At 44.6% G+C, this 25367-nt stretch overlaps 2 protein-coding genes across 2 annotated transcripts; one reads left to right on the plus strand and one right to left on the minus strand.

The window, feature by feature from the left end:
• The first annotated feature begins 202 nt into the window (after positions 1-202).
• On the plus strand, positions 203-10374 carry anapc5 (anaphase promoting complex subunit 5). The gene is made up of 16 exons (XM_071353372.1): positions 203-757; positions 846-925; positions 1032-1141; positions 1281-1527; positions 2018-2186; positions 2325-2515; positions 2627-2708; positions 2861-2953; positions 6961-7142; positions 7384-7519; positions 7722-7796; positions 7985-8106; positions 9067-9174; positions 9268-9415; positions 9639-9801; positions 9937-10374. The coding sequence occupies exons 1-16, from the start codon at positions 557-559 to the stop codon at positions 10146-10148; spliced, it is 2319 nt and encodes a 772-aa protein (XP_071209473.1). The 5' UTR covers positions 203-556; the 3' UTR covers positions 10149-10374.
• Positions 10375-15783: 5409 nt separating this feature from the next.
• On the minus strand, positions 15784-24169 carry LOC139545520 (glutathione hydrolase 1 proenzyme-like). Its single transcript, XM_071353396.1, has 12 exons — positions 23985-24169; positions 23728-23858; positions 23551-23640; positions 23004-23196; positions 21673-21833; positions 21378-21527; positions 20514-20650; positions 18652-18839; positions 18273-18400; positions 18014-18126; positions 17762-17875; positions 15784-17633 (listed from the first exon to the last, which is right to left on the minus strand). Exons 1-12 carry the CDS (start codon positions 24155-24157, stop codon positions 17487-17489), a joined length of 1725 nt encoding a protein of 574 aa, XP_071209497.1. The 5' UTR covers positions 24158-24169; the 3' UTR covers positions 15784-17486.
• Between the last annotated feature and the right edge of the window lie 1198 nt (positions 24170-25367).

A 25367-nucleotide genomic window follows, 5' to 3' on the forward strand; every position in this document is an offset into this window, starting at 1 on the left:
AACTGATGGTACTATGGAAAACCTAACATTTTATGGAGAAGACGATATCCATCATATTAAAATAATGTATTCGAAAATACATTTGTGTGAGTTTTTTATTGTGCTGATGGGACCAATCGATGACTCTGCAATCCACTCTATGTTGTGACATTTAGGGGCGTGGCCATGAAGGAACGTCATTAAATAGGGACAGAGGAGGGCAGTTTGAAGCAAAAGCGACGGGGTGGTAAACCATGTTCTAAATTTCATGCAGTTTGTTGCCAAAATACTACTGGCAATATTGACGTATGTGGCAGACTTGAAATAACATTAGTCAGCCTGGCTACAAAATTGCTCACAAAAATATAAGATAGTTAGCTACTCAAGGAGTTAGATAGCAAGCTAGCGTGTTTAGCTAGCAAGGAATATCAGCTTAGCTAACGTTAGCTAGCTCGGTAACATGGTTTGCGAATTGTTGCATGTTTTTCTTGATTATTTGACTTCACACAACGCTGTTGAAATGTAGCTTTATAATATTTAGAAAGCTAGCTAGCGAGTTAACTTTCCAATTCAAACAATGGCGAGCGTACATGAAAGTTTGTATTTCAACCCAATGATGACCAATGGGGTGGTCCATGCCAATGTGTTTGGCATCAAAGATTGGGTGACTCCGTATAAAATCTCTGTGCTGGCCTTGCTGTACGAGATGACCACGTCAAAACCAATTGCTCTTCAGGAAAGAAGGCGCTTGAACAAACTCATCCTGCCTCTACAACAGGTTGGAATAGCTATTGATCACCTTACAACTTCTACTTTCCACTGTCAATTGCTTGCTTTTCTTTATCAAAGGTGTGTCTGTCTATCAGGGTCCAGACTTGACTCTTGACCAATTCCTGAAGACTGTGGAAGAATGTTGCCCTCAAACAGCATATGCTGTGAAACTCCGGTATGGATGCGTCCTTGACCCAATTGCTGTGGCCTAGGCCTATGTCTAGTGTAGAAGGTCAGTGATGCATGTTTGCTCTTTCATCACACACATTTTCTCTTACCAGGTTACATGAAATGGCTGATGGAGAGCTGAAGGACATGGAATATTTCTTTGCCACCCTCCCCACTCCTTTCAGCGCTATTGATTCTGAGGCGTATAAGACCAGTGTTGTTGGTGAGTAATAGTAAGCATTATTTGATTCAGAAGTCAAAAGGTTGGATCAACGGAGCATCGTGTTTAGTTAGTGGTGCTATATGAATTTATTGCACAGATTTTAGGTTTTATCATCATGACCTTGTCTTTGTTTTCTCAGGCCTGTTCATGAGACACATGCTCCTGGCCTACAACAAGCTGTCCTTCAGCCAGGTGTACAAACTGTACAAATCCCTGCAGCAGTACTACCACAGTCACTACGCCCAGCCAGGTGATGTCCAGGTGGGGCTGCCTGCCCTGGCTGCAGACGACTCTGACATGGACCTCACCAGCACAGAGGACAACGTAGGGGAGAGGATGGAGAAGGAGGAGCTGGATACTACACCGCTGCATGAGTCTGAGCTAAGGTTTGTATAATTCACTTGTATAAGTAAAATAAGGTGGTAGTAGAGGGAATAGTGTGTAAGTATTGGAAGATGGGCAGGCACTCTGCTTTTCTAGCTTCAGGGGGAAGCTGGTTCCTCCATTGGGGTGCCAGGAAGAGAAGCGCTTTGACTGGGCTGAGTGGGAGCTGACCCCCATATAGGTTGAACAGCCAAGAGACCTGAGGTTGTAGAGCGGAGTACTCGGGTTGGGGTGTAGGGTTTGAGTATAGCCTGAAGGTAGGAAGGGGCAGTTCCCCTTGCTGCTCTGTAGGCAAGCACCATGGTCTTGTAGTGGATGCAAGCTTCGACTGGAAGCCAGTGGAGTGTGCGGAGGAGCAGGGTGACATGGGAGATCTTGGGAAGGTTGAACACCAGGCATGACATGTAGTAATCATTCTCATCAGTGTGATGGTCATCAGTTTATCCTTTGCATATTGTTATTTTTCCTTATTTGCTACTTTTCTTTCAATAGAAATGAGGATGCCCCAAGCAGAGGCCCACTCTCGCAGAAGCAAGCAGAGTACTTTCTTGCTAGACAAGCGTACCTTCTAAAGAATGACGAGAACAAAGCCCTGAAGCCATCTGCCCTGCAGGACGAGCTGAACAACATGCTCAAGTTCAACCCTGACTTTGCTGAGGCGGTGAGGTTCTACTATCAGTTAATATTATGGACTCAAACAAACCTGACAGGAAATTTGTGTGGAGCATAAAGAAAGTGAGCGTTTGAGTGATTTTTGGTCAACCTGATTGTGTTTGAGGCAGCTGTTTTGTGTCTGCAGCATTACCTGAGCTACCTGAACAGCATGCGAGTCCAGGACATCTTCATCTCCACCCACAGTCTGTTACATTACTTTGACCGCCTCATCCTGTCGGGGAGCGAGGGAAAGAGCAACGGGGACGAAGGCTATGGGAGAAGTCTCCGCTACGCTGCCCTCAACCTGGCAGCACTGCATTGTCGCTTTGGACACTAGTGAGTAGTAGTGGGCATAGATATGGAAAGTCTGTGTGTCAATATCAGTTGCAATTTATCTATGCAATATTGATTCTTGTCAAATGAAATCAACTCCAACTCTTAAATCAGTCAACAGGCTGACCTGGCTCTACAGGAAGCTATCCGCATTGCCCAGGAGTCCAACGATCACGTGTGCCTGCAGCATTGCCTGGTAGGAGCTTTTACTTTCGTGTTCTATGCTCAACATAGTATTTACACAATATGGGTAGTCAAGGTTGGTCCGTGTCTATACCTTGTACCACTTTCTCAGCACCAATACGTTATCTGTGTAATCATCTATTAATGTATTTGTATCTCTTTCAGAGTTGGCTTTATACCCTTGAACAGATGAAAGGATCTGACAGTTCTGTGCTAACTGAGGACTCAGTGAAAATGGCTGCCCACTTCTGTCTACCGGTAAGAATAGCATGAGCGTGCAGACTGGCGCACTCCAGGTTCTCGTACGGTTTTATGCAATAGATTCAGATAATAGGCAGAATCTACCGCATACCCAAAGCTGATTTGTGAAGGTGCTGGAGGCGAAACGTAAATGTCTATGCACACTTCCAGCCAGAAGCTAATTTATTTTAATTATAGCATAGCTTTTGGTCAGTCGACCTTCATCAGAGCATATCTCCACAGACAATAGTGGGACAGATAAGGCCACACAGCGAGCCAGAAGTAATTGCAGACACCTGTGGGTACCCAAAACACCTAAAGTACCCACAACGGCCACAAGTTGTCATAATATCAGATAGAAATACAGGATAGAACAGACAATGTTAGATGTATTTCTATTAGAACAAAAACATACACAGGGAATGTGGTGTTAGCATAAGGAACCCATACTCTCAGAGAGCAATAAAGCTGAAAACGGAAAGGAAAATGTATAACACTATATACTATAAGTATTCAGACCCCTTGACTTTTTCCACATTTTGTTATGTTACAGCCTTATTCTAAAATGGATCAATCTACACACATTACCCCATAACGACAAGGCAAAACGTGTTTTTTTTAAACTAATTTATATATATTTTTATATGGAAATATCACATTTACATAACTATTCAGACCCTTTATTACTCAGTGCTTTGGCAGCGATTACAGCCTTGTGTCTTCTTGGCTATGACACTACAAGCTTGGCACACCTGTATTTGGGAGTTTCTCCCATTCTTCTCAGCAGATCCTCTCAAGCTCTATCATGGTGAGCGTTGCTGCACAGCTAAGGCCGGGCTCTGGCTGGGTCACTCAAGGACATTCAGAGACTTGTCCCGAAGCCACTCCTGCGTTGTCTTGGCTGTGTGCTTAGGGTCGTTTTCCTGTTGGAAGGTGAACCTTCACCCCAGTCTGAGGTCTTGAGCTCTACGGAGCAGGCTTTCATCAAGGATCTCTCTGTACTTTGCTCCGTTTCTCTTTCCCTCAATCGTGACTAGTCTCCCAGTCCCTGCCATTGAGAAATATCCCCACAGCATGATGCTGCCATCCATGCTTCACCGTAGGAATGGTGCCAGGTTTCCTCCAGATGTGACGCTTGGCATTCAGGCCAAAGAGTTCAATCTTGGTTTCATCAGACCAGAGAATCTTGTTTCTCATGGTCAGAGTCCTTTAGTTGCCTTTTGGCAAACTCCAAGTGGGCTGTCATGTGTCTTTTACTGAGTGGCGGCTTCCGTCTGGCCACTCTACCATAAAGGCCTGATTGGTGGAGTGCTACAGAGATGGTTGTCTTTCTGGAAGTTTCTCCCATCTCCACAGAGGAACTCTGGAGCTCTGTCAGTAACCATCGGGTTCTTGCTCACCTCCCTGACCAAGGCCCTTCTCCCCCGATTGGTCAGTTTGGCCGGGCGGCCAGTTCTAGGAAGAGTCTTGTTGGTTCCAAACTTCAGTGCTGCAGAAATGTTTTTGTACTTTCCTCCAGATCTGTGCCTCGACACAATCCTGTCCTTCGACCTCATGTCTTGGTTTTTGCTCTGACATGCACTAACAACTTTGGGACCTTATATAGACAGGTGTGTGCCTTTCCAAATCATGTCCAATCCAATTGAAATTACCACGTGGCCTCCAAATCAAGTTGTAGAAACATCTCAAGGATGATCAATGGAAACAGGAGCTCAATTTTGAGTCTCATAGCAAAGTGTCTGAATACTTATGTAAATAAGGTATTTAAATATTATTTTTATAAATTAGCAAACATTTCTAACAACCTGTTTTCGCTTTGTCGTTGTGGGGTATTGTGTGTAGATTTTAATTTAGTACATTTTTGATTGTGTCTGATTACTTAACGAATGCACTATACATATGTAGAACCAGAAGAAATTTAGAAAACAAGTAGATACAATTTAAGGTAACCTGTTGGGTAAGTATTGGGCCACTAGAGCCATCTTGAATACAGCACACCCTAATACCAGTGAACGGGGTGTGTGAAGCTAAGATGACGATAATAATTACAACATGACACTCCTATCAAAATCCTCATTGTGTCATAACGGCTACAGGGTGCCTAAAGTATGAATCCAGAGGAGTTCTCTCTAGCATAGTTAACGGTCATTATCTCCTCCTCTTGGTGACACACCTCTACAATTCCAGGGCATTGAGAAGACCCACAGAGCACTGGATAAAGTGAAAAGCAACAGGGTCATTTTCATCCTTGCGTCTTATAGAATTATTTTTGTTCACTTATTCTATGTTTCAAGCTTCTGGATGTCTTGCCCATGTACATGGTATCACAAACAGTGTAGGATATAAATCACATGTTTTGTGTTGCGTGTGATCGCCCCTTTAACACTACATATTTTTCCAGACCTAGGGTGTCGACTGTTCTTCTTTTGGTGTTGCACTGAGCACCATTTCCACAGAGGTCATTTCCATCTCAGGGGAGTAAGGAGGGTTTGTTTAGAACCTGTGTAGAGGCTGGCTTGGACTAGTCTACTGTGAAGATTGGGGCCTCGTTTGTAGATGAAAAAGATGTGGGTGGGTTTTTGATCATAAAGGCTTTGGGTGGGAATTTACACTGAACAAAAAAATAAACAACTTGTGAAGTGTTGGTCCCATGTTTCATGAGCTGAAATATAAAACGGATAGGAAAACACTGCTCATGCTCCCAGGTGATTTAAAAAATATATATATATATATTTATAACGTTTCGACCCTTAGGTCTTCATCAGACAGTGTTAGACATAATCACCTAGGAGCATGAGCAGCAGTGTTTTTCCTTTTTATTTTCCAAGAGTTTGTCTACAACTCCAGCACCTGCCGAAAGTACCTGGATGTGTGTTCAGCTTTTGTACTGAAATAGAAAATCCCAGAAATGTTCCATACGCACAAATGGATTTCTCAGATTCTGTGCACAAATTTGTGTACTTCCCTGTTAGTGAGCATCCCTTAGCCTATATAATTCATCCACCTGACAGGTGTGGCATATCAATAAGCTGATTAAATAGCATGGCCATTACACAGGTGCACCTTGTGCTGGGGATAATAAAGGCCACTTTAAAATGTGCACTTTTGTCACACAACACAATGCCAAAGATGTGTCAAGTTTTGCAGGAGCGTGCCATTTGCATGCTGACTGCAGGAATGTCCACTTGAGCTGTTGCCAGATAATTGAATGTTCACTTCTCTACCATAAGCTGCATCCAACGTAGTTTGAGAATTTGGCAGTATGTCCAACCGGCCTCACAACCGCAGACCACATGTAACCACGTCAGCACAGGACCTCCACATCCGCCCTCATCTGTGGGATCATCTGGGGGGGGGATTTCTGTCTCTAATAAAGTCCTTTTGTGGGGAAAATTTTTATTCTGATTGGCTGTGCTTGGCTCCCCAATGAGTGGGCCTGGCTGCCAAGTGGGTTGGCCTCTGCACTCCATGGACCACTCATGGCTGCACCCCTGCCCAGTCATGTGAAATCCATAGATTAGGGCCTAATGAATTTATTTCAATTGACTGATTTCCTTACATGACCTCTAACTCAGTAAAATCTTTGAAATTGTTGCATTTACATTTTTGTTCAGTATAGTTGTGCTTGAGAACTAGAGAAGCTGTGCACAGATTAATTCATTAGGTGGTGACATTTCTCCTTCACGGTCCTGTAATATCCCAGTGCATCTGGGGTTTTTTCATGAGAGATATTCGTGTAGACCCTCTCTAGATCAAATGTAGCCAATATGATGATGTCAGGGAGATTAGACTGTTCTGATATTTTATTAATCACATCTGTAGAATCTTTGACATGCTGGGAGTTTTTCCACAATAGGTTTAATGAAAGAATCAACAAAGTTGGAGAGTGGCTCTAGAAGAGTCAATACTGGCAACGATGGGTCTGCCCTTAGGTTTGAAACTGAGAGGTCAGGCTATGAGAGTTCAGAAGAGCCAGGTGTTTACTAAGCCTCACATTACCTTCACACTCTCTCTCCCCTTCTCAGTACCTGGTGTCTCTTGGCATTCAGTCCCTGGTCCAGCAAGGGGCGGTCCAGGGCAAGACAGCCCATGAGCTGATGGACGCTCTGAAGGACACAGACATCCTGCACTGGAAGCACAGCCTGTCAGAGCTCATAGACATCAGCCTGGCTCAGACAACGTCCATATGGAGGATGTATGGCAAGAGGTGGGTCTCCTTCATGCATCCTGATCCTCCCTGACAATCAGAATCCACACTGAACATAAACAATCCTAACCAGTAAGTTTATCTTTTAGTATGAAACCTGTTTTTTACTCGATTGGTAAGAAAAAAAGAGTGACTGTCAATTATTGATATCCAGTCTTGACTAATTTAATTAATCCAACACACATTCACTGACTGCACGTCTCCAACATTCATGTCCTGTTGAACGTATGTGTTCTTCCAGCACCATGGCTCAGCAGCAGGCCCAGCTCCTCCTGAACATGAATAGCCTGGAGCAGGTTAACTTTGGGGTCCAGCAGAACAACACAGAGGCCTTTGCTGTGGCCCTCTGCCACCTGGCTGAGCTTCATGCTGAACAGGTACTGTAGTTGGTACACCTCATCCCACCTCTGTCTCTCCGGCTTCAGTCCCTCTGTCACGTCTCCCTCAGTGCTCATTTAGTCACTCAGGGCCGTTTCATAACCGTTGATGTGATCCAGATTAAAGCTCGGGAGATGTGCACTTGTGTAGGCTGTGAGTGAGGCCTGCACCAGTTACATGTTCCTGTCTCCCTTCCTCCAGGGCCTGTATGGGGCTGTGTCTGAGGTCCTGAAGCATCTGAAGGAGCAGTTTCCACCTCACACCCAACATGCCAAGGTGAGCCATTCTGAACTTCTGCTCTTCTCTATCCATCAACTATAGACTTGGCCTCAATCCCCATGTTTATCACTTTCCTATTGCTGCGGAACACAGAAATGCCATTGTCTTCTTTTCAAAGGCGATGACACTGACATGGCTGGTATGAAGTGGGCTGTTCATTCTAATGTTTGTGTTCTGTCACCCAGCTGTGGATGCTCTGTGACCTCAAGATCCAGTTTGACAGAGCTATGAATGATGGGAAATACCACTTGGCGGAGCCCCATGTCACAGCCATTGCTGCCTTGAACAAAACTGAGGGTCTTTATAGGTAAGGAAGGGTCATGACTCAGAACATAGAACACCTTTACACAGTCTTCCAGTGCTGTAGCTGTCTGTATGTGGGGCGTTCCACTAATTCAGTAGCTTTTGAGAAGTGTAACTTAGTCCCCAAAAACGTTTTGATTTCACCTAATTTGAACATTGTCATAAAGAGCACATGTTCAACTAGATGAAAAACACGTTTTCCCATCTCGAGATACAAATAAATAAGACTATACTAAGTGGCAGATAAAGGAACAGGGTTGACTGTAACAGGGTTGATGATTTCATATTAAATCAGCCATAAATCCTCTTGTGACAGGCAGAATGAAAGCTTGTTGTGTACCTCAGGGAGGGGCAACTGAATGCAAGCTTCACAAAAAAAATGTACATTGCTAAAACGTTTCAAGCCTGTCTATCTATGGGTAACAGGGTTGACATGTTATTCTCGACACGCTCAGTTTTCCACCACAGAACACCAGAAAATTGCCAAAAAGAGTAGAACCAGATCACCTGCTTTTTTACACTGATTTAACTATTAATGTTACATTTTACTTTTGAAACCAAATCTTTTAAAATGGAGTAGTTTCACCAGATTAAAATTTGAGTTCAATTAATGTAACAGGGTTGACCTTAAAAGGAATGCCAGACGTAAATGAATCACTAATCACATTAAATAATCATCTTCAGAAATAACTTCGTCAAAGTAACAAAATAACCAGGGTTTTACAATGATGGGGAAACTAGGATACATTTTGGGTGTATGTGGGTTTAAATCTTCCTAGAAGTGACACGGTGTTGACGAAGGGACAGATTTATTGAAGGTGGTCTATATTAAAGGGCACTTCATTTCATAGAACAGGCTTTTAAAATGCAATATTGGTGCACAATTTCTACTTAAAATATTAAAGGGACGCAAACCGCACTCTTTTCGTGGAACGACCCATGTGTATATCTGTCGTGTTAACAGGAAAGCTCAAGTACTGAAGGCCTTGAACCGGACCACTGAAGCATACAGTATCCTGCAGAGGCTGCAGCTGTACTGCGAGAAGACCAAGTACACAGAGATGATCATCAGGTAGGCTCTAAATGAAACAACAGATTCCATATTTTTGGGGTAAGTGTTGTTTATCAGATATGTGTTTTAGACATATTTGTATGCCTTGTGCAGGGTGATGCTGGTCACAGCTGAGTTGCATTGGGAGTCGTCAGGTTTTGCCACAGCCCTTCCTCTCCTGCTGCAGGCCCTGGCCCTGGCCAGACAGCACCACCTACAGGCCCTGGCCTCCGAGACCATCCTTCACCTGGCTTTCACTCAGGTCAGCACAACATGCAATATGTAACCCTGTTATGGCAAACACCACCGTATACTCTCGCAAACCCCTACACATGCTAACACACACATCTTCAAACCCCTTAACTTAGACAGAACTGCATATTGTATGCAAAGTAAACTCCCACATTTAGGCACAACAAGAAATTCATACTGGGTTATATGTAAAAAGTCCAATAGTTTGTGTTCTTCTCCTTCCCCCTGTCCAGTTGATGCTGGGAGTGCCGGAGCAGGCTCTGGGTGTCCTTCATGAGGCGATGGAGCCCATCCTGGCCCACGGAGCGGTCATGGATAAGGGCAGAGCTCTGCTGCTGGCAGCCCGCTGTCAGATGGCCATAGCTGGGACCCGGTCCAATGGCCAGAGGCATGCAGGTAGCACACATCCGCAACACAAACTTAATATCACTCACTACCTCAAATGTACATGTTTGTGGATACAATCACTTTGTCATGTAAGTACACAGACAGGAGTCGTTCAGAGTCTTCCTCCCTGTTGTCTCCCTCCAGCTTTAGGCCTGGCTGTGCAATCGCTGGGAGAGGCTGCAGCCTACTTCTCCATGCTGGACTGTAAGGAGCGTCTCCGTGACGTCCACTACCTGCAGGCCCGGCTGCACCACACCCTGGGACAAACCCCCCAGCGCAACAAATGTGCCATGCTGTTCCGCCTCCTGGACCAGGAGCTGCAGGCGCCGGGGGCAGCTGTTGCCATGCGACTCTGAACAGTCATCACCACCCTGCCTTCTCCGACACAGACCAGAACATATACTGGTGTACTCTGTCATTGTCATGGACTTCGCATTCTATCCTATCTTTTGGTTCAAATTGCAACATTGCTTGTGTGTTAAAGAGTAGAGAAACAACTGGTTTAGGGCACTCCAAATTTACATTGCAAACTGGTATCGTCTATCTACAATATAAAGATCAGACTTCAAGTCTCTAATCTTTTCTCATGTTTGTTGTGCTTTTTTTTTGCAAAATGGAGAACAAGAAAATCACAAATTTGTTCCACCTGAAAATGTTTGTCTGACTACCACTAGATGTCAAGCACAGCTGTTGGCGAAAGAGTGCAGCCTGGTTGGGCCTCCCCACAATTTTAACGTTTATTTGCAGTATAAACAGTACCAACAAATGTAGGTGTTTCCCTCAGGACGTGATGGATAACTGCAGGATCCAGAGGCCTCGATATGGAAACCTAGATGCTGCCACACCGCCTGAGTAGCACCCACATAGTATTTGAATTTCAGCATACATACTGTTATACAACAGTTTATCCTTTATTCAGGACCAGAGAGATCTGATTCTTTAGAGGTAGTCATAGCCTCTGTTGTAGGATGTCGATAGAATTGATCTGGACTATAGAGGACTTGTCTTTGCATCTGCAATTATAGCGTCTGTGACGGTATGGGCAGCTCCATTGAGGATCTCTTCATTTTTAAGTAGTACATTTTCTTCACGATCAGCCAATGAATTTGGAAGTCTCACCCAGTTGACACATTAAAATGGTGGAAGTCCTCAATGACACTGCCTATGCTAATTTTGCCCTTTGGCCACTATCATTCTCTATGATATGTACTTGTATTTTGTCATTTATCATCATGTTCTTCAAAGTCCCAGTGGTGGGATCCCATCATAGGTCAAAGATAAATATACAGAGATATCTAGCATAGAGGATCCGCGTTCTCATCTATGCTTAGAGAATGAGGAATGGTTTAGTGTTTCTCAGCTGTCGGAGTTACCACGATATGATGAGTGAGAGTAATATCAAATCAGAGCCGGGCAGAAGATGAGTATTTTTTAGAGAGAGCATTGAGATTTTTCTTCAACTGGAAGCATGCCAATGGAAAAAAGTGAACATTTTAGCAAAGGAAAAGATTTCCCAGAGATATGCGCACATCAATGTAATAGTCCTGAGATGATTTGAAATATCTTTGTGTGTGTGCCATAACATGACAATCTGTGAGAACTGAGCTGAACAATGACACTGCACATTGTTTTTGTTAGTCTGGTGTAGATTTATGCGACCTGTGAGAGTGATCATTTTTTTATTGGGTTAAGTTATTCAGCATACTCAGTCAGTGCCAGTCATGAGCGCCATTACATTTACATTATCTCTTCATAATGGCATTGATCCAAGATCACGTCTTGTGAAATATTTGGATATTTTCAATATCCTGAATTGCCCTTTGGTTTGTATACAGAAGAAGCTTAGCCTAATAGCATTTAAAACATTACCTAACATTGGTATGAAAACACTGAAGTTTTATTACTGAAACAAAGCATTGACACGGTGATATAGCCCTGAGCCTTCAAATATTACATTCTGGGTCTCTACGCATTTGAGGTACAAAGCAGAACCAATTTAGTTGAAAGCCAATGTAATATTTAACATTTGAGTGGGCTGGTTTTTGAGAATGTTCTGCATGTCCCTTTCACATGAAAAAAGCATTGTCATATTACTTGAGCCTTTTTTGGTTGACATCAACGGCTTACATTAGACAAAAAGAAAGTATGTTCCATTGCCCTATCAGTCTTAACTTTACCATGTTGGTTTGTTCCAGATGTTTATTGGTATGTTTGCACAAGAAGTACTCTAAGACTGTGTGCGGGGTCTGAAATACGCTACATGTCACTTCGCTCTATAAACCAATACAGTAGATAATGGGCCTCCATGGAACAGGAGACGGCACGGAGACTGTCTGTGTAAATACACACAGACTCACACTGCATATTTCACTCTGCTCTTGTGTGCGTGTGTTTATATATCTAGAGCGAGATGGAGAGGGTGAGCTGCAGCCGTGGGATGTCTTTTCATCAGACAACACTAGATGGGGCATGTGCCTAGTGACGCTAAATGTCCTCTGAACCAGTGGCCTGCCCTGTATGTGAGCACTGTGCATCAACACTGACACTATACTCTGTTCAGGCCTGTGCTGTCAAGAGGATCACATTAGTCGGGGGCATGGGATATGTTCTATTAGCACAGTTAGATGAGCTGCATCAAAGGATTGAAATACCCTTGCTTTGCTATTTTTGTATGTAATATACAGCTTCATTAGCCATCATTTCCCATCTGCCCACAGGCTGAATTCTGTCTGAATGAATATGGATCTTCTTGCTCATACAGGGAAGTAGAGAGTAGAGAGTACGCAGATAGTGTCTCAGGCCACATTCAATAGAACCAACCAGGTTGTAGCCTAGACAACAGGATACTACCATAGATGGACTTTAGTTGGCAGTCACATCTCTGTGCACAGTAGAGTTGACTTACTCAGCAGCTACAGGTAACTGCCAAAATAAAGGAAACATCAACATAAAGTGTCTTAATAAAGGAGAAGAGCACACTGATAGAGAGGAAGTATTTAGCCTGAGTTGGCTATGTAGCCTCCTATGCATCACTGGTCCATGGAAGCAATTGCTTCAGTGAATAATCCATTTGGAGGCTTTTGTAAAAGCCCCAGCTGGCGCCAAATGCCACATCTTGCTAAGATTCGTCAGAAGGAAGCTGCTGTGTATTTTGTTCTTCTGTCACGCCCTGGCCTTAGTATTATTTGTTTTCTTTATTATTTTAGTTGGGTCAGGGTGTGACATGGGGTATGTGTGTGTTTTGGGTGATTATATGGTATAGTTGGTTGTAGTGTATGGGTTTGTGTTGAGTGTATGTGTCTAGGTATGTCTATGGTTGAGTGTAGGTGTTTAGGAAAGTCTATGGTTGCCTGATTTGGTTCTCAATCAGAGACAGCTGGTTATTGTTGTCTCTGATTGGGAGCCATATTTAAGGTAGCCATAGGCTTTAGGTGTTTGTGGGTAATTGTCTATGTTGAACGTTTGTAGCCTGTGTGTGTGCACTACGTTTATAGCTTCACAGTCGTTTGTTGTTTTGTATAGTTTGTATAAGTGTTTCGTTTCATGTTTCATCTTCGTCGTTCTAATAAAAGAAGATGTATTCTTATCCCGCTGCGCCTTGGTCCGTCTCTCCTCCACACGATCGTGACAGAATTACCCACCAAACAAGGATCAAGCAGCGTGATCAGTGGCAACAGGAGCAAGGAACAAAGGATTCATGGACATGGGAGGAGATTTTGGATGGAAAGGGACCTTGGGCACAACCGGGAGAATATCGCCTCCCTCGTGAAGAGCTGGAGGCAGCGAAAGCCGAGAGGAGGCGATATGAGGAGGCAGCACGGAGGCAAGGCTGGAAGCCCGCAAGTACAACCCAAAAATTTCTTGGGGGGGGCTTAGAGGTAGTGGGCCGAGGGCAGGTAGGAGACCTGCGCCCACTTCCCAGGCTAACCGTGGAGAGCGGGAGTACGGGCGGACACCGTGTTACGCAGTAGAGCGCACGGTGTCTCCTGTACGTGTTCATAGCCCGGTGCGGGTTATTCCACCTCCCCACACTGGTAGGGCTAGATTGGGCATTGAGCCAGGTGCCATGAAGCCGGCTCAACGCGTCTGGTCTCCAGTGCGTCTCCTCGGGCCGGCTTACATGGCACCAGCCTTACGCATGGTGTCCCCGGTTCGCCTACATAGCCCGGTGCGGGTTATTCCACCTCCCCGCACTGGGCGGGCGAGGGGGACCATTCAACCAGGTAAGGTTGGGCAGGCTCGATGCTCAAGGGAGTCAGTACGCCTGCACGGTCCGGTATTTCCGGCGCCACCTCCCCGCCCCAGTCCAGTTCCACCAGTGCCTACACCACGCACCAGGCTTCCAGTGTGTCTCCAGAGCCCTGTTCCTCCTCCACGCACTCGTCCAATGGTGCGTGTCTCCCGCCCATTACCACCTGTGCCTACACCACGCACCAAGTCTCCTGTGCGTCTCCAGAGTCCTGTGCATCCTGTTGCTGCTCCCCGCACTAGCCTTGAAGTGCGTGTCCCCAGCCCGGTACCACCAGTGCCGGCACCACGCACTAGGCCTAATGTGCGTATCCAGGGTCCAGTATGCCCTGTTCCTTCTCCCCGCACTAGCCTTGAGATGCGTGTCTCCAGCCCGGTACCACCAGTTCCGGCACCACGCACCAGGCCTACAGTGCGCCTCATCCGGCCAGAGCCATCCGTCTCCCCAGCGCCATCTGAGCCATCTGTCTCCCCAGCGCCATCTGAGCCACCCGTCTCCCCAGCGCCATCTGAGCCATCCGTCTCCCCAGCGCCATCTGAGCCATCCGTCTCCCCAGCGCCATCTGAGCCATCCGTCTCCCCAGCGCCATCTGAGCCATCTGTCTGCCCAGTGCCGTCTGACCCATCTGTCTGCCCAGTGCCGTCTGAGCCATCTGTCTGCCCAGTGCCGTCTGAGCCATCTGTCTGCCCAGTGCCGTCTGAGCCATCTGTCTGCCCAGTGCCGTCTGAGCCATCTGTCTGCCCAGTGCCGTCTGAGCCATCTGTCTGCCCAGTGCCGTCTGAGCCATCCGTCTGCCCAGTGCCGTCTGAGCCATCCGTCTGTCCCGAGCCATTAGAGCCGCCCGTCTGTCCCGAGCCGTCAGAGCCGTTCGTCAGTCAGGAGCTGCTAGAGCCATTCGTCAGACAGGATCTGCCAGAGCCGCCAACCAGACAGGATCTGCCAGAGCCGCCAACCAGACAGGATCTGCCAGAGCCGCCAACCAGACAGGATCTGCCAGAGCCGCCAACCAGACAGGATCTGCCAGAGCCGCCAACCAGACAGGATCTGCCAGAGCCGCCAACCAGACAGGATCTGCCAGAGCCGCCAACCAGACAGGATCTGCCAGAGCCGCCAGCGAGCCATGAGCGTCCAGAGCCGTCAGCCTGCCATGAGCGTCCAGAGCCGTCAGCCAGCCATGAGCGTCCAGAGCCGTCAGCCAGCCATGAGCGTCCAGAGCCGTCAGCCAGCCATGAGCGTCCAGAGCCGTCAGCCAGCCATGGGCAGCCAGAGTCGCCCGCCAGCCATGGGCAGCCAGAGTCGCCCGCCAGCCATGGGCAGCCAGAGTCGCCCGCCAGCCATGGGCAGCCAGAGTCGCCCGCCAGCCATGGGCAGCCAGAGTCGCCAGTCAGCCGGGATCGGCTGAATCCGCCAGTCAGCCAGGATCTACCAGAGACACCGAAGCGGATATTGACAATGCTGGAGTGGGGGCCACGTCCCGCACCCGAGCCGCCGCCATATTAGGGCCCACCCCGGACCCTCCCTTTATATGTCAGGTTTTGCGGCCGGAGTCCGCACCTTTTGGGGGGGGGGTACTGTCACGCCCTGGCCTTAGTATTATTTGTTTTCTTTATTATTTTAGTTAGGTCAGGGTGTGACATGGGGTATGTGTGTGTTTTGGGTGATTATATGGTATAGGGGGTGTTGGTTGTAGTGTATGGGTTTGTGTTGAGTGTATGTGTCTAGGTATGTCTGGTTGAGTGTAGGTGTTTAGGAAAGTCTATGGTTGCCTGATTTGGTTCTCAATCAGAGACAGCTGGTTATTGTTGTCTCTGATTGGGAGCCATATTTAAGGTAGCCATAGGCTTTAGGTGTTTGTGGGTAATTGTCTATGTTGAACGTTTGTAGCCTGTGTGTGCACTACGTTTATAGCTTCACGGTCGTTTGTTGTTTTGTATAGTTTGTATAAGTGTTTCGTTTCGTGTTTCATCTTCGTCGTTCAAATAAAAGAAGATGTATTCTTATCCCGCTGCGCCTTGGTCCGTCTCTCCTCCACACGATCGTGACATCTTCAGACTATTGAAGGAAGTCGAGACCAATTTTTAGGTTGTAGGTGTAAAATTGTACTTCAGTCAGTTGTTTAGACATGTAGCTGTTATTAATCTATTGTGTACATTTGTCATCAGTTCTTTGGTTACAGGTATCGATGCAGAGAAATAAGCCTCTAAGAATATTGGCAACAGGCTGACTAATGTAAAATATATCTTATTTAAAAAAAAAAAATTATAACAAGCATGGCATGAGAACAATGCATGTTTAAAAATATATATATGCAAATGTAAATACACTATACATTCACTGTACTGCTATGGTCTTACTACATATAATAAGCCGCTATAATAAGCCGCATGAACAATTTATGTGTTTTTCTCAACATTCTGCATCACAACAAATGTAAAAATACCATTTGAGTAGTTAAATGGCAGCCATATTTGAGCCCTTGTTAACAATAGGCCCCCATGGGCAACGGTCAGAGTTGAGATGAAATCAGAAAAACAGAAATCACAGTTTTCAGTTAACAGATCAGAATATGCTTCCTCATGAAAGGAAAAATGTAGCTACCTGTGACCAACATCTTCATAAGGCAGATAGTAGACCTGTAGCCTGGTTGCCAGATCTGTTCGTGATTTAGCCAACCCATAAAGCACCAACAGATATAGCAACCTGACCAGTTAAGACCTGAGGTTAAGGCCTGAGGTTAAAACATACAGACCATTTTTTTTTGATGGAGAGATAAAACAGTCATTTCTCTACATTTGATTTGTTCAATGGACAGACAAACTACTTTGACAACCTTCCATATTGGTGTTCATATTCTCCCCTAAAACATTGCTTTCCTTAAATCTCAGATAAATGGCTCTTTTTCTGTCAAACAGAATGATCGCTCATCATCACAGAGTAATTTGACTAATATGTTGGCTAATATTTCCTAGGCAAACTATTTCATAATGTATATCAGAAGATTCATGGCGTCCATAAAGTTCTGGCCCATTGGTATTTACATCCAGCAGGAATCGAAAGTTGCAGTCCAGCTTTCTGCTACCCCACTGCATTAATAAACTTCTATCTTCAGGATAATCGATAATGATGATCTCTTGATACAGCTACGATTTAAAAAATGCCACTTTCAGAGTTGCAACCTCACTTCTTTTTCAAAACACAAAAATAAATAATGAATAATGCTGAAATAAAAGCAGAAATGCCGCCGATTATTTGGTGTGAAGGGAGGAGGTATTGATGTGGAGTAAAGTCCTTTTCCACATCTTGAAATGAATTTCAGCTGAAGAAAGAGAGTGGCTGTGTCACCTTGAGGAGGCATTGTTTTCGTGTCTTTCCAGATACTTAGCTCTATCCCTGCCTCTTTATGGAGGTCCACTCCAGGTTTGGGAAGGAAGAGGTGAGGTAAGACTCAGTAGCCCGCTGGATAGCCCCCTTTCCTGGGGTCGGACTCGGCACAGAGCCGCTCCCCCTGTCTCACCACCGCCTGCACCACTGAATCAGGAGTCATCAGCAGCTCTGTTACATGGTTCTTCTTTACCAGGCCATCTAATACACTCTTTTACACAAACACACACATACATAAACACAGAAATAAACACACACACACAGATTAAAGTCCAGAGTTACGAAACCAATTTTTTTAATTCAACAATATACGATGCGATATTGTTCAGAATTACCCACCTTTTCAAAGCCGTCCTCCACTACAGTCATACTTGGGTTGAGTTGATTGTGAATTCGAGGTAGTGTCACAGCTTTTTTCAGGTCGTAGTCAAAGAACAAGGTATTCAGAATCACCTATGTAAATGAGAAAAGGAAGCTTCTTGCACTCTGATTCATCACAATATCACTATGTAAGGATAGATGGATATCATGTGTTAGTATAGGCTATATCAGTTTTAGAGAGGACATTTATGTGTATGGATCAAAACTTACTAGGGCAGTTGCTGTGGTGATCTTTGTTCCACCAGAGGCTCCCACCACCATTTTCACTCTATTGTCTTTGTCAGAGATAATAGTTGGGCACATAGAAGAGAGAGGCCTTTTACCTAAAAAATGAGAGAGATCAATCTTCAGACCAAAAGGTATTCTCAGAAAACAAACCAGCCAAGGTTCAAACTGGAGCCATGTGTAAATTGAGAACTTTCAGTAGCCTACCAGCAATAAGGATATTGATTTCAGTTCCTATTCTCACCAGGCTGGATGAAGTTGTTAGGAGATGGAGGGATTCCAAAGCCGTTGGTGATGTATGGAGAGCTAAAGTCATCCATCTCATCGTTAAAAATGATGCCAGTTGATCGGGACATGACTTTTGAGCCAAAACTGAAGATAGGAATGATAGTTAAGTAGTTAGAGTTAAGTAATTATAGGAGTTAAGTAACCTATACATGTTATTTTTGGGTTAAATGCAAATAGAAGATTCTTAGTAAGAACATCGGCAACAAAGTTTGTTTAGAGTGCACATGTATACTATATTAAGGATCTGTCTCTGGATATCTATAATCTACCCTGTAGCATTATGTATTCATCAGTCCTATTGTCTCAGAGGAGGTCTTGCCTTGTAGGACTCTTACTATAGATTGATTGTGCTGGTGGCAGCCACAGCACTTCCATCCTCAGCTATGACGGACAGGTGTGTTGTCCCATGATTGTCTGGGACAAAATAATCTTGCTCATAGTAGCTGTCGGGATGAGTGGTGTCATCTGTGATCTTGCTCCTGATCCCGTCAGCAAAGTAGTCTGAGGTCATGTTGTGGATGAGCTGGAGAGAAGATAAAATCATCAAATAGGAATTCAATTAGTTTCTCCTGGCAATGTTGAACAGCAGTCAACAGCATGTGATTATAGAGCATGTTCAGTAAACAACTACAAACCATTTTTATTTTAAAGTCAAATACAGTGCATTCGGAAAGTATTCAGACCCCTTCCCTTTTTCCACATTTTGTTACATGTACATAAAGTAAGTATTCAGACCCTTTGCTATGAGACTCAAAATTGAGATCAGGTGCATCCTGTTTCTGTTGATCATCCTTGAGATGTTTCTACAACTTGATTGGAGTCCACCTGTGGTAAATTCAATTGATTGGACATGATTTGGAAAGGCATACACCTGCCTATATAAGGTCCCACAGTTGACAGTCACAGGAAAAACCAAGCCATGAGGACAAAGGAATTGTACGTGGAGCTCCGAGACAGGATTGTGTCAAGGCACAGATCTGGGGAAGGATACCAAAACATTTCTGCAGCATTGAAGGTCCCCAAGAACACAGTGGCCTCCATCATTCTTAAATGGAAGAAGTTTGGAACCACCAAGACTCTTCCTAGAGCTGCCCGCCCGGCAAAACTGACCAATCGGCGGAGAAGACCCTTGATCATAGAAGTGCCCAAGAACCCGATGGTCACTCTAACAGAGCTCCAGAGTTCCTCTGTGGAGATGGGAGAACCTTCCAGATGGACAACCATCTCTACAGCACTCCACCAATCAGGCCTTTATTGTAGAGTGGCCAGATGGAAGCCACTCCTCAGTAAAAGGCACATGACAGCCCGCTTGGAGTTTTCCAAAAGGCACCTAAAGGACTCTGAGACCATGAGAAACAAGATTCTCTGGTCTGGTGAAACCAAGATTGAACTCTTTGGCCTAAATGCCAAGTGTCACGTCTGGAGAAAACGTGGCACCATCCCTACGTTGAATCATGGTGGTGGCAGCATCATGCTGTGGGGATGCAGCAACAGGGACTGGGAGACTAGTCAGGACTGAGGGAAAGATGAATGGAGAAAAGTACAGAGAGATCCTTAATAAAAACCTGCTCCAGAGCACTCAGGACCTCAGACTGGGGTGAAGGTTCACCTTCCAGCAGGACAACGACCCTAAGCACAAAGCCAAGACAATGCAAGAGTGGCTTCAGGACAAGTTTCTGAATGTCCTTGAGTGGCCCAGCCAGAGATCGGACTTGAACCCAATCAAACATCTCTGGAGAGACCTGAAAATAGCTGTACAGCGATGCTCCTCATCCAACCTGACAGAGCTTGAGAGGATCTGCAGAGAAGAATGTGAGAAACTCCCCAATACAGGTGTGCCAAGCTTGTAGCGTCATACCCAAGACTCAAGGCTGTAATCACTGCCAAAGGTGCTTCAACAAAGTACTGCGTTAAGGGTCTGAATACTTTTGTAAATGTGATATTCCAGGTTTTTATTTGTAATACATTTTATTTGTAATACATTTACAAACAAATCTAATAACCTGTTTTTGCTTTGTCATTCTGGTGTAATGTGTGTAGATTGAGGGGTGGGGACAATTTAATTAATTTTAGAATTAGGCTGTTCGGTAACAAAATGTGGAAAAAGTCAAGAGGTCTGAATACTTTCCGAATGCACTGTGTATATATATTTGTGAGTGAAACTTTTTATTTGAAAGCTGTGTATCAGGGTTCTCACATCAGTGATATTGAGATAACGTGGATCCCCTAGTTTGCTCCTCTTGGCATAAGCAAACCGGAAAGCCTCCACGATGCGGTGATACGTCAGAGTCTTTTTCTCGGCCGTTGAAACACTTGTGCCAGTGAAGTTATACCCTGTAGAAAAAGCACATAAACAATGTTGATCTAATACATGGGTGAGTTAACTTTTTGACTCTAAGGCCACATCGGGGATTTCAAAATTCAACGGATGGCCGCACTGATTTTTTGGCGACCGATTTGTTCGTCAAAATGAATTTGTGGGCAGAAAAAGGGGAGTTATTTGAAAATGTATCGATTCATTATCATTATCCCCCCAAAAAGCTTACAAAATCCCTCACGGGCCACATTTAATCGATCTAATATGTCAGCCCAAAAAAAGAACTGTGTTCATTTTTCAAAGATACAGTTTTAATGTAATTCGATGTTTCCATCACAGGGTCATTTCCGTCTGATTCCGTCCTTGTTTTTGCACAAACACGAGCAGCTATGGTTGATGTCAAGATGTAGAGGACTAGAGCAGTTTAGTTCATTTCCAGTGAGATAATGTCCAGAGAGCTCTCTTAAGATGAGATGACAAACTGGGAGGCCTGAGCTGTTTGTTTACAGTCAATTAGTGGTGGATGATGATGCCCCTCTGTGTCTAAAGCACGACTAATCATCTTCTCCATGACCACACTCTCTGCATCTGGTCAATTAGCTGTGGCTGGATTCATGTAGAGGGGCGGTGGTGGTTATGGAGGGGGCGGAAACACTGTCCAAGGTGGTACAGTGGAAGGAAACCTGACATCCTCTGGTCCGCATGGCTGAGTTCAGACTCAGAGTTATCTAGGCTGCTGCTCACCGTCCACTATGTTGAGTATGAGTGCCAGGACTGGGCCGCTGGAGGGGGCATCTGGGACGTGCATGGTGTACTCGCCCACGGTCAGCTTCAGTGGGTTCTCATTCAACACAGGCCTGTAGTACAACATGTCCTCCAGGGTGATAATCCCACCTGAGAAGTGAAAATAATAACTGCTGAAGAAGCACATCGACAAACTGCCTATCAGATCTGTCTTGCCTTATCATCATCATAGTGTGTACAGCAAGAATGATGAGCTTTAATAGAATATTATAATGCACAAGAAATAGAGAAAGACCTGCTGCCTGGATGTCATCAACAATTGTCTGTGCCATTGTCCCATTGTAAAAAACATCAGGTCCTTCCTCCGCTATCCTCTTATAGGTGTCTGCTAGTTTGGGAAATTTAATGATATCATTTTCCTTCAGGATGTTTTTCTGGGAGTCACAGAACACTTCACTGGAATACAAAAACAGGAGCAGAAAACTTATCAGGAGTTATTCAAACAAATCTGTAGAGTAAAAGGACCAGCATTCCCATGGCATTGTCATCATAGGTTTTACAGCGGCCAATCAAATCATCAATGGTTATAATAAATCACAGAGGAAGCCATGAATTTTGGACATCAATGTAATCACATTTTATTGGTTGCAATATATCAATGTGGTACTCTGTGATAAAATCCAACTAATAATCCAATTACAGTACTTTATTGAGCAGGGATGGCCTCAGTCGGGGTCTGAACTTAATGTTGAGAGTTAGAATAGTAGATCACACAAGGTGACATTTCAAAATGTTGTTGTACATCAGTAGTTTTTATCTTGTTATGTCAGTCACTCAACTAGCCTATGTCAGCTAAACATTTTTTGATTGGTAAATTAGTCTAGCCAGCTATCTAAACGTGTAGTAATCATGGTCAAATTACCGACCAGGGGACCCCATTGATTTTGTGATTAGATATCATATTCAAAAGTGAAAAAACAATTCTCCACCCTATGGCAAAATTTGTAGAATTTCAGGAAATTAGCTGTAAAACTGCACATTTTTCTCTCAGTCCCATGGCAAAATTAATAGAATTGCATGAAATGAGTTATGCAATTGCTAAATCTTCTCTCCGCCCCATGGCAAAATGTGTAGAATTGCAGCAAACTTGCTTTTAAACGGCAGCACCCCCTCTATGCCACATGAAAAAATGTGTAGAATTTGCAGGAAATTAACTCTAAAACTTCAATTTTTCTCTCCGCTGTCAAGGGGGGGCTGCTAAAATGTTCTGCTCGCAAGGTGGGGGCCCCCCAACAAAATGTCACTTAGGGCCCCCAAAAGGTTGGGGCCGACACTGACTGCATGTGTGGGTATGGATGTTGGTACACAGACCCGAGAGCCACTGCGACCCCTTATAATGAGTTCAGATTTTTTGTGGCCCCCACCCCCATCAAAGTTGCCCATCCCTGTTATAGAACATTTCATTTACACTCTCATTAAAGGGTAGCTTTTATCAACCATCCATATCACTTAAGTCTATCTTTGTCAATATTATTAGATTTGTAGAAGTGGTTGTAGTAGTAATATAGCAATTACAGAATATTTCTTTCCATATTTGTTTTCTTTGATCTCCTGTCCTATCCTCACCACATATTGGCATCTCCTTGAATAGCGTCCTTGTTGCTGGCGATGGCCTTGGCCAGGGCTTTGCCTATATGGAAACCTATGCGTGCCAACTCAATGCTTGGCTCAAACAGCTCCTTCCATGGCAGCCTGCCGTGTCTCCTGTGTGCCATCTCGTAACCACGGATCTCCCCTGGAATGGCTATAGACAATCCACCTGTTATGCAAAGAAGTCTTTACCACATTTTGCACAAAGTTGGAACCCTGCCCAGAAAGGATTTAAAATGCGTATCATTCCATTTCCCCGTTTTGACAGGTCAAACTGTTGCCCCCTTAGCAATGCATATGATGCAGAAGGTTAGAGCTAATTTTCCTTAGAATGATGGAAGATCAGGGAAGAGGCTGCCAGAAGGTTCAAACACAGTGTTATCTTCTCTCTATCCCTACCCCACTGTGATACATGACAGCTACGATATTACTATTCAACTGTTATCTCAGGATGGTTTGAACTACAGAACCTGCCTAGCCTACCCTGTGCCTGACGTACATTCCAGAACAGTAAAAATGGTACCTTTCCGAGAAAGCTGGGTGTTTTCGCCAAACATGTCTTCCGTCGCGTTCATGGGTGCTGTCTCCCTCGCGTCAATGGTTTCTACCTTCCCTGTCGAACAGTGATACAAAATACAGACAAATGGATGTGTTTGTTAGCCTTTATAATTTGTGGTGTCTTGAGGACACACTGACTCACCTGTGGAAGCGTTGTAGATGTTGAAGAAGAGACCCCCTCCAATGCCCATGCTGTGAGCGTTCAGGAGGCCAACACACAGCAGGGCGGCGATAGATGCATCCACCGCTGAGCCGTTCCTCTTCAGGATGTCCCTAGGTACGCACACACACACACTTAATGCTCCTTGTAGAGCTTAATCGTGTCCTGTCATTTGTCTAAGCGTCTTCCATGAATCATTGTATCAAAGGGAATTAGTTGGCTAGTGTTACATTACTTACCTCCCCACCTCAGAGCATATCCCAGCATCTGTAGCCACGGCAGCTTTTGAGTAGAAATGGTCTGAGGGTGAGATGGGGTTCTTGTTTCCCACCCCCATGAACACCCCCAAGAACACTCCTACTGCAGCCACCAGCAAAACCACCAGGCCAGCCACCAGGGACTTCCTGACCATTTTCCTGCCCAGGGGAACCAACACACCAACACATCTAACAGTTAGACAGGAGCCTTACAGATACTGTATCTTCCTGATTGAATGTATTATATAGTTAGAAGTAGTAGGCTTTTTTAGCATGTCTAATGATGATACACTTAATTTCAAGTGAATATATACTTTCACCCTTGAAAAATTATAGTATTCCTCTCCCCTCAATGTTTTGTGATCCTGGCCTGAATTTACCATGTGTATGACCTCTCCTATAGAGGACACACATTTGTATCTTGAAATTATCACACAGCCGTGACAAACACTGTGACAAACACTGTGACAACCAACCCCGTTCTCCCTTACATAGGAAGCATAAAATTAAGAGTAAGATACAAGAAATTGAACATATACACAGAGTGTACAAACCATTAAGGACACCTTCCTAATATTGAGTTAAACCCCCTCATGCCCCAGACTCAATTCACCAGGACATGGATTCTACAAGGTTTCGAAAGCATTCCACATGGATGCTGGCCCATGTTGTGTCTAGTTGGCTGGATGTCCTTTGGGTGGTGGACCGTTCTTGATACACACAGGAAACTGTTGAGTGTGAAAATCCTAGCAGCATTGCAGTTCTTGACACAAACTGGTGTGCCTGGCACCTACTACTATACCCCATTCAAAGGCACTTTAATATTTTGTCTTGCCCATTCACCCTCTGAATGGCACACATACACAATCCATGTCTCAATTGTCTCAAGGCTGAAAATCCTTCTTTAACCTGTCTCCTCCCCTTCATCTACACTTATTGAAGTGGATTTAGCAAGTGGCATCAACAAGGGATCATAGCTTTCACCTGGATTCACCTGGTCAGTCTATGTTATGGTATGTAACTCAACGTATACCAAACAAAATCCATTGATTTCAAAGTTTAACATCTCAAATGACGGTTTCTGCTATTGGTTAAACTTTGAAATATATTTAATAGTGAAATATCTGAGTCTCATAGTAATTCCATTTCTGAGGAATTGCCCTCGAGCTACACAGAAAACATGGCAACCACATCAATGTACTCTTCACCATAAAGTACATTGTGTTATAAAATAACAATTTATTATATTAAGAGTTTGTCTTATCAACCATTTGGCAACACTTCCATAATAGATGTAACCCTGATATCTGATATTGGCCTATACTTTAGAACTAAGCTGTTCAGAAGGGAACAAAAATACACTGT

Source organism: Salvelinus alpinus, chromosome 19 (genome assembly GCF_045679555.1).
Source record: "Salvelinus alpinus chromosome 19, SLU_Salpinus.1, whole genome shotgun sequence".
Taxonomy (NCBI): Eukaryota; Metazoa; Chordata; class Actinopteri; order Salmoniformes; family Salmonidae; genus Salvelinus; species Salvelinus alpinus.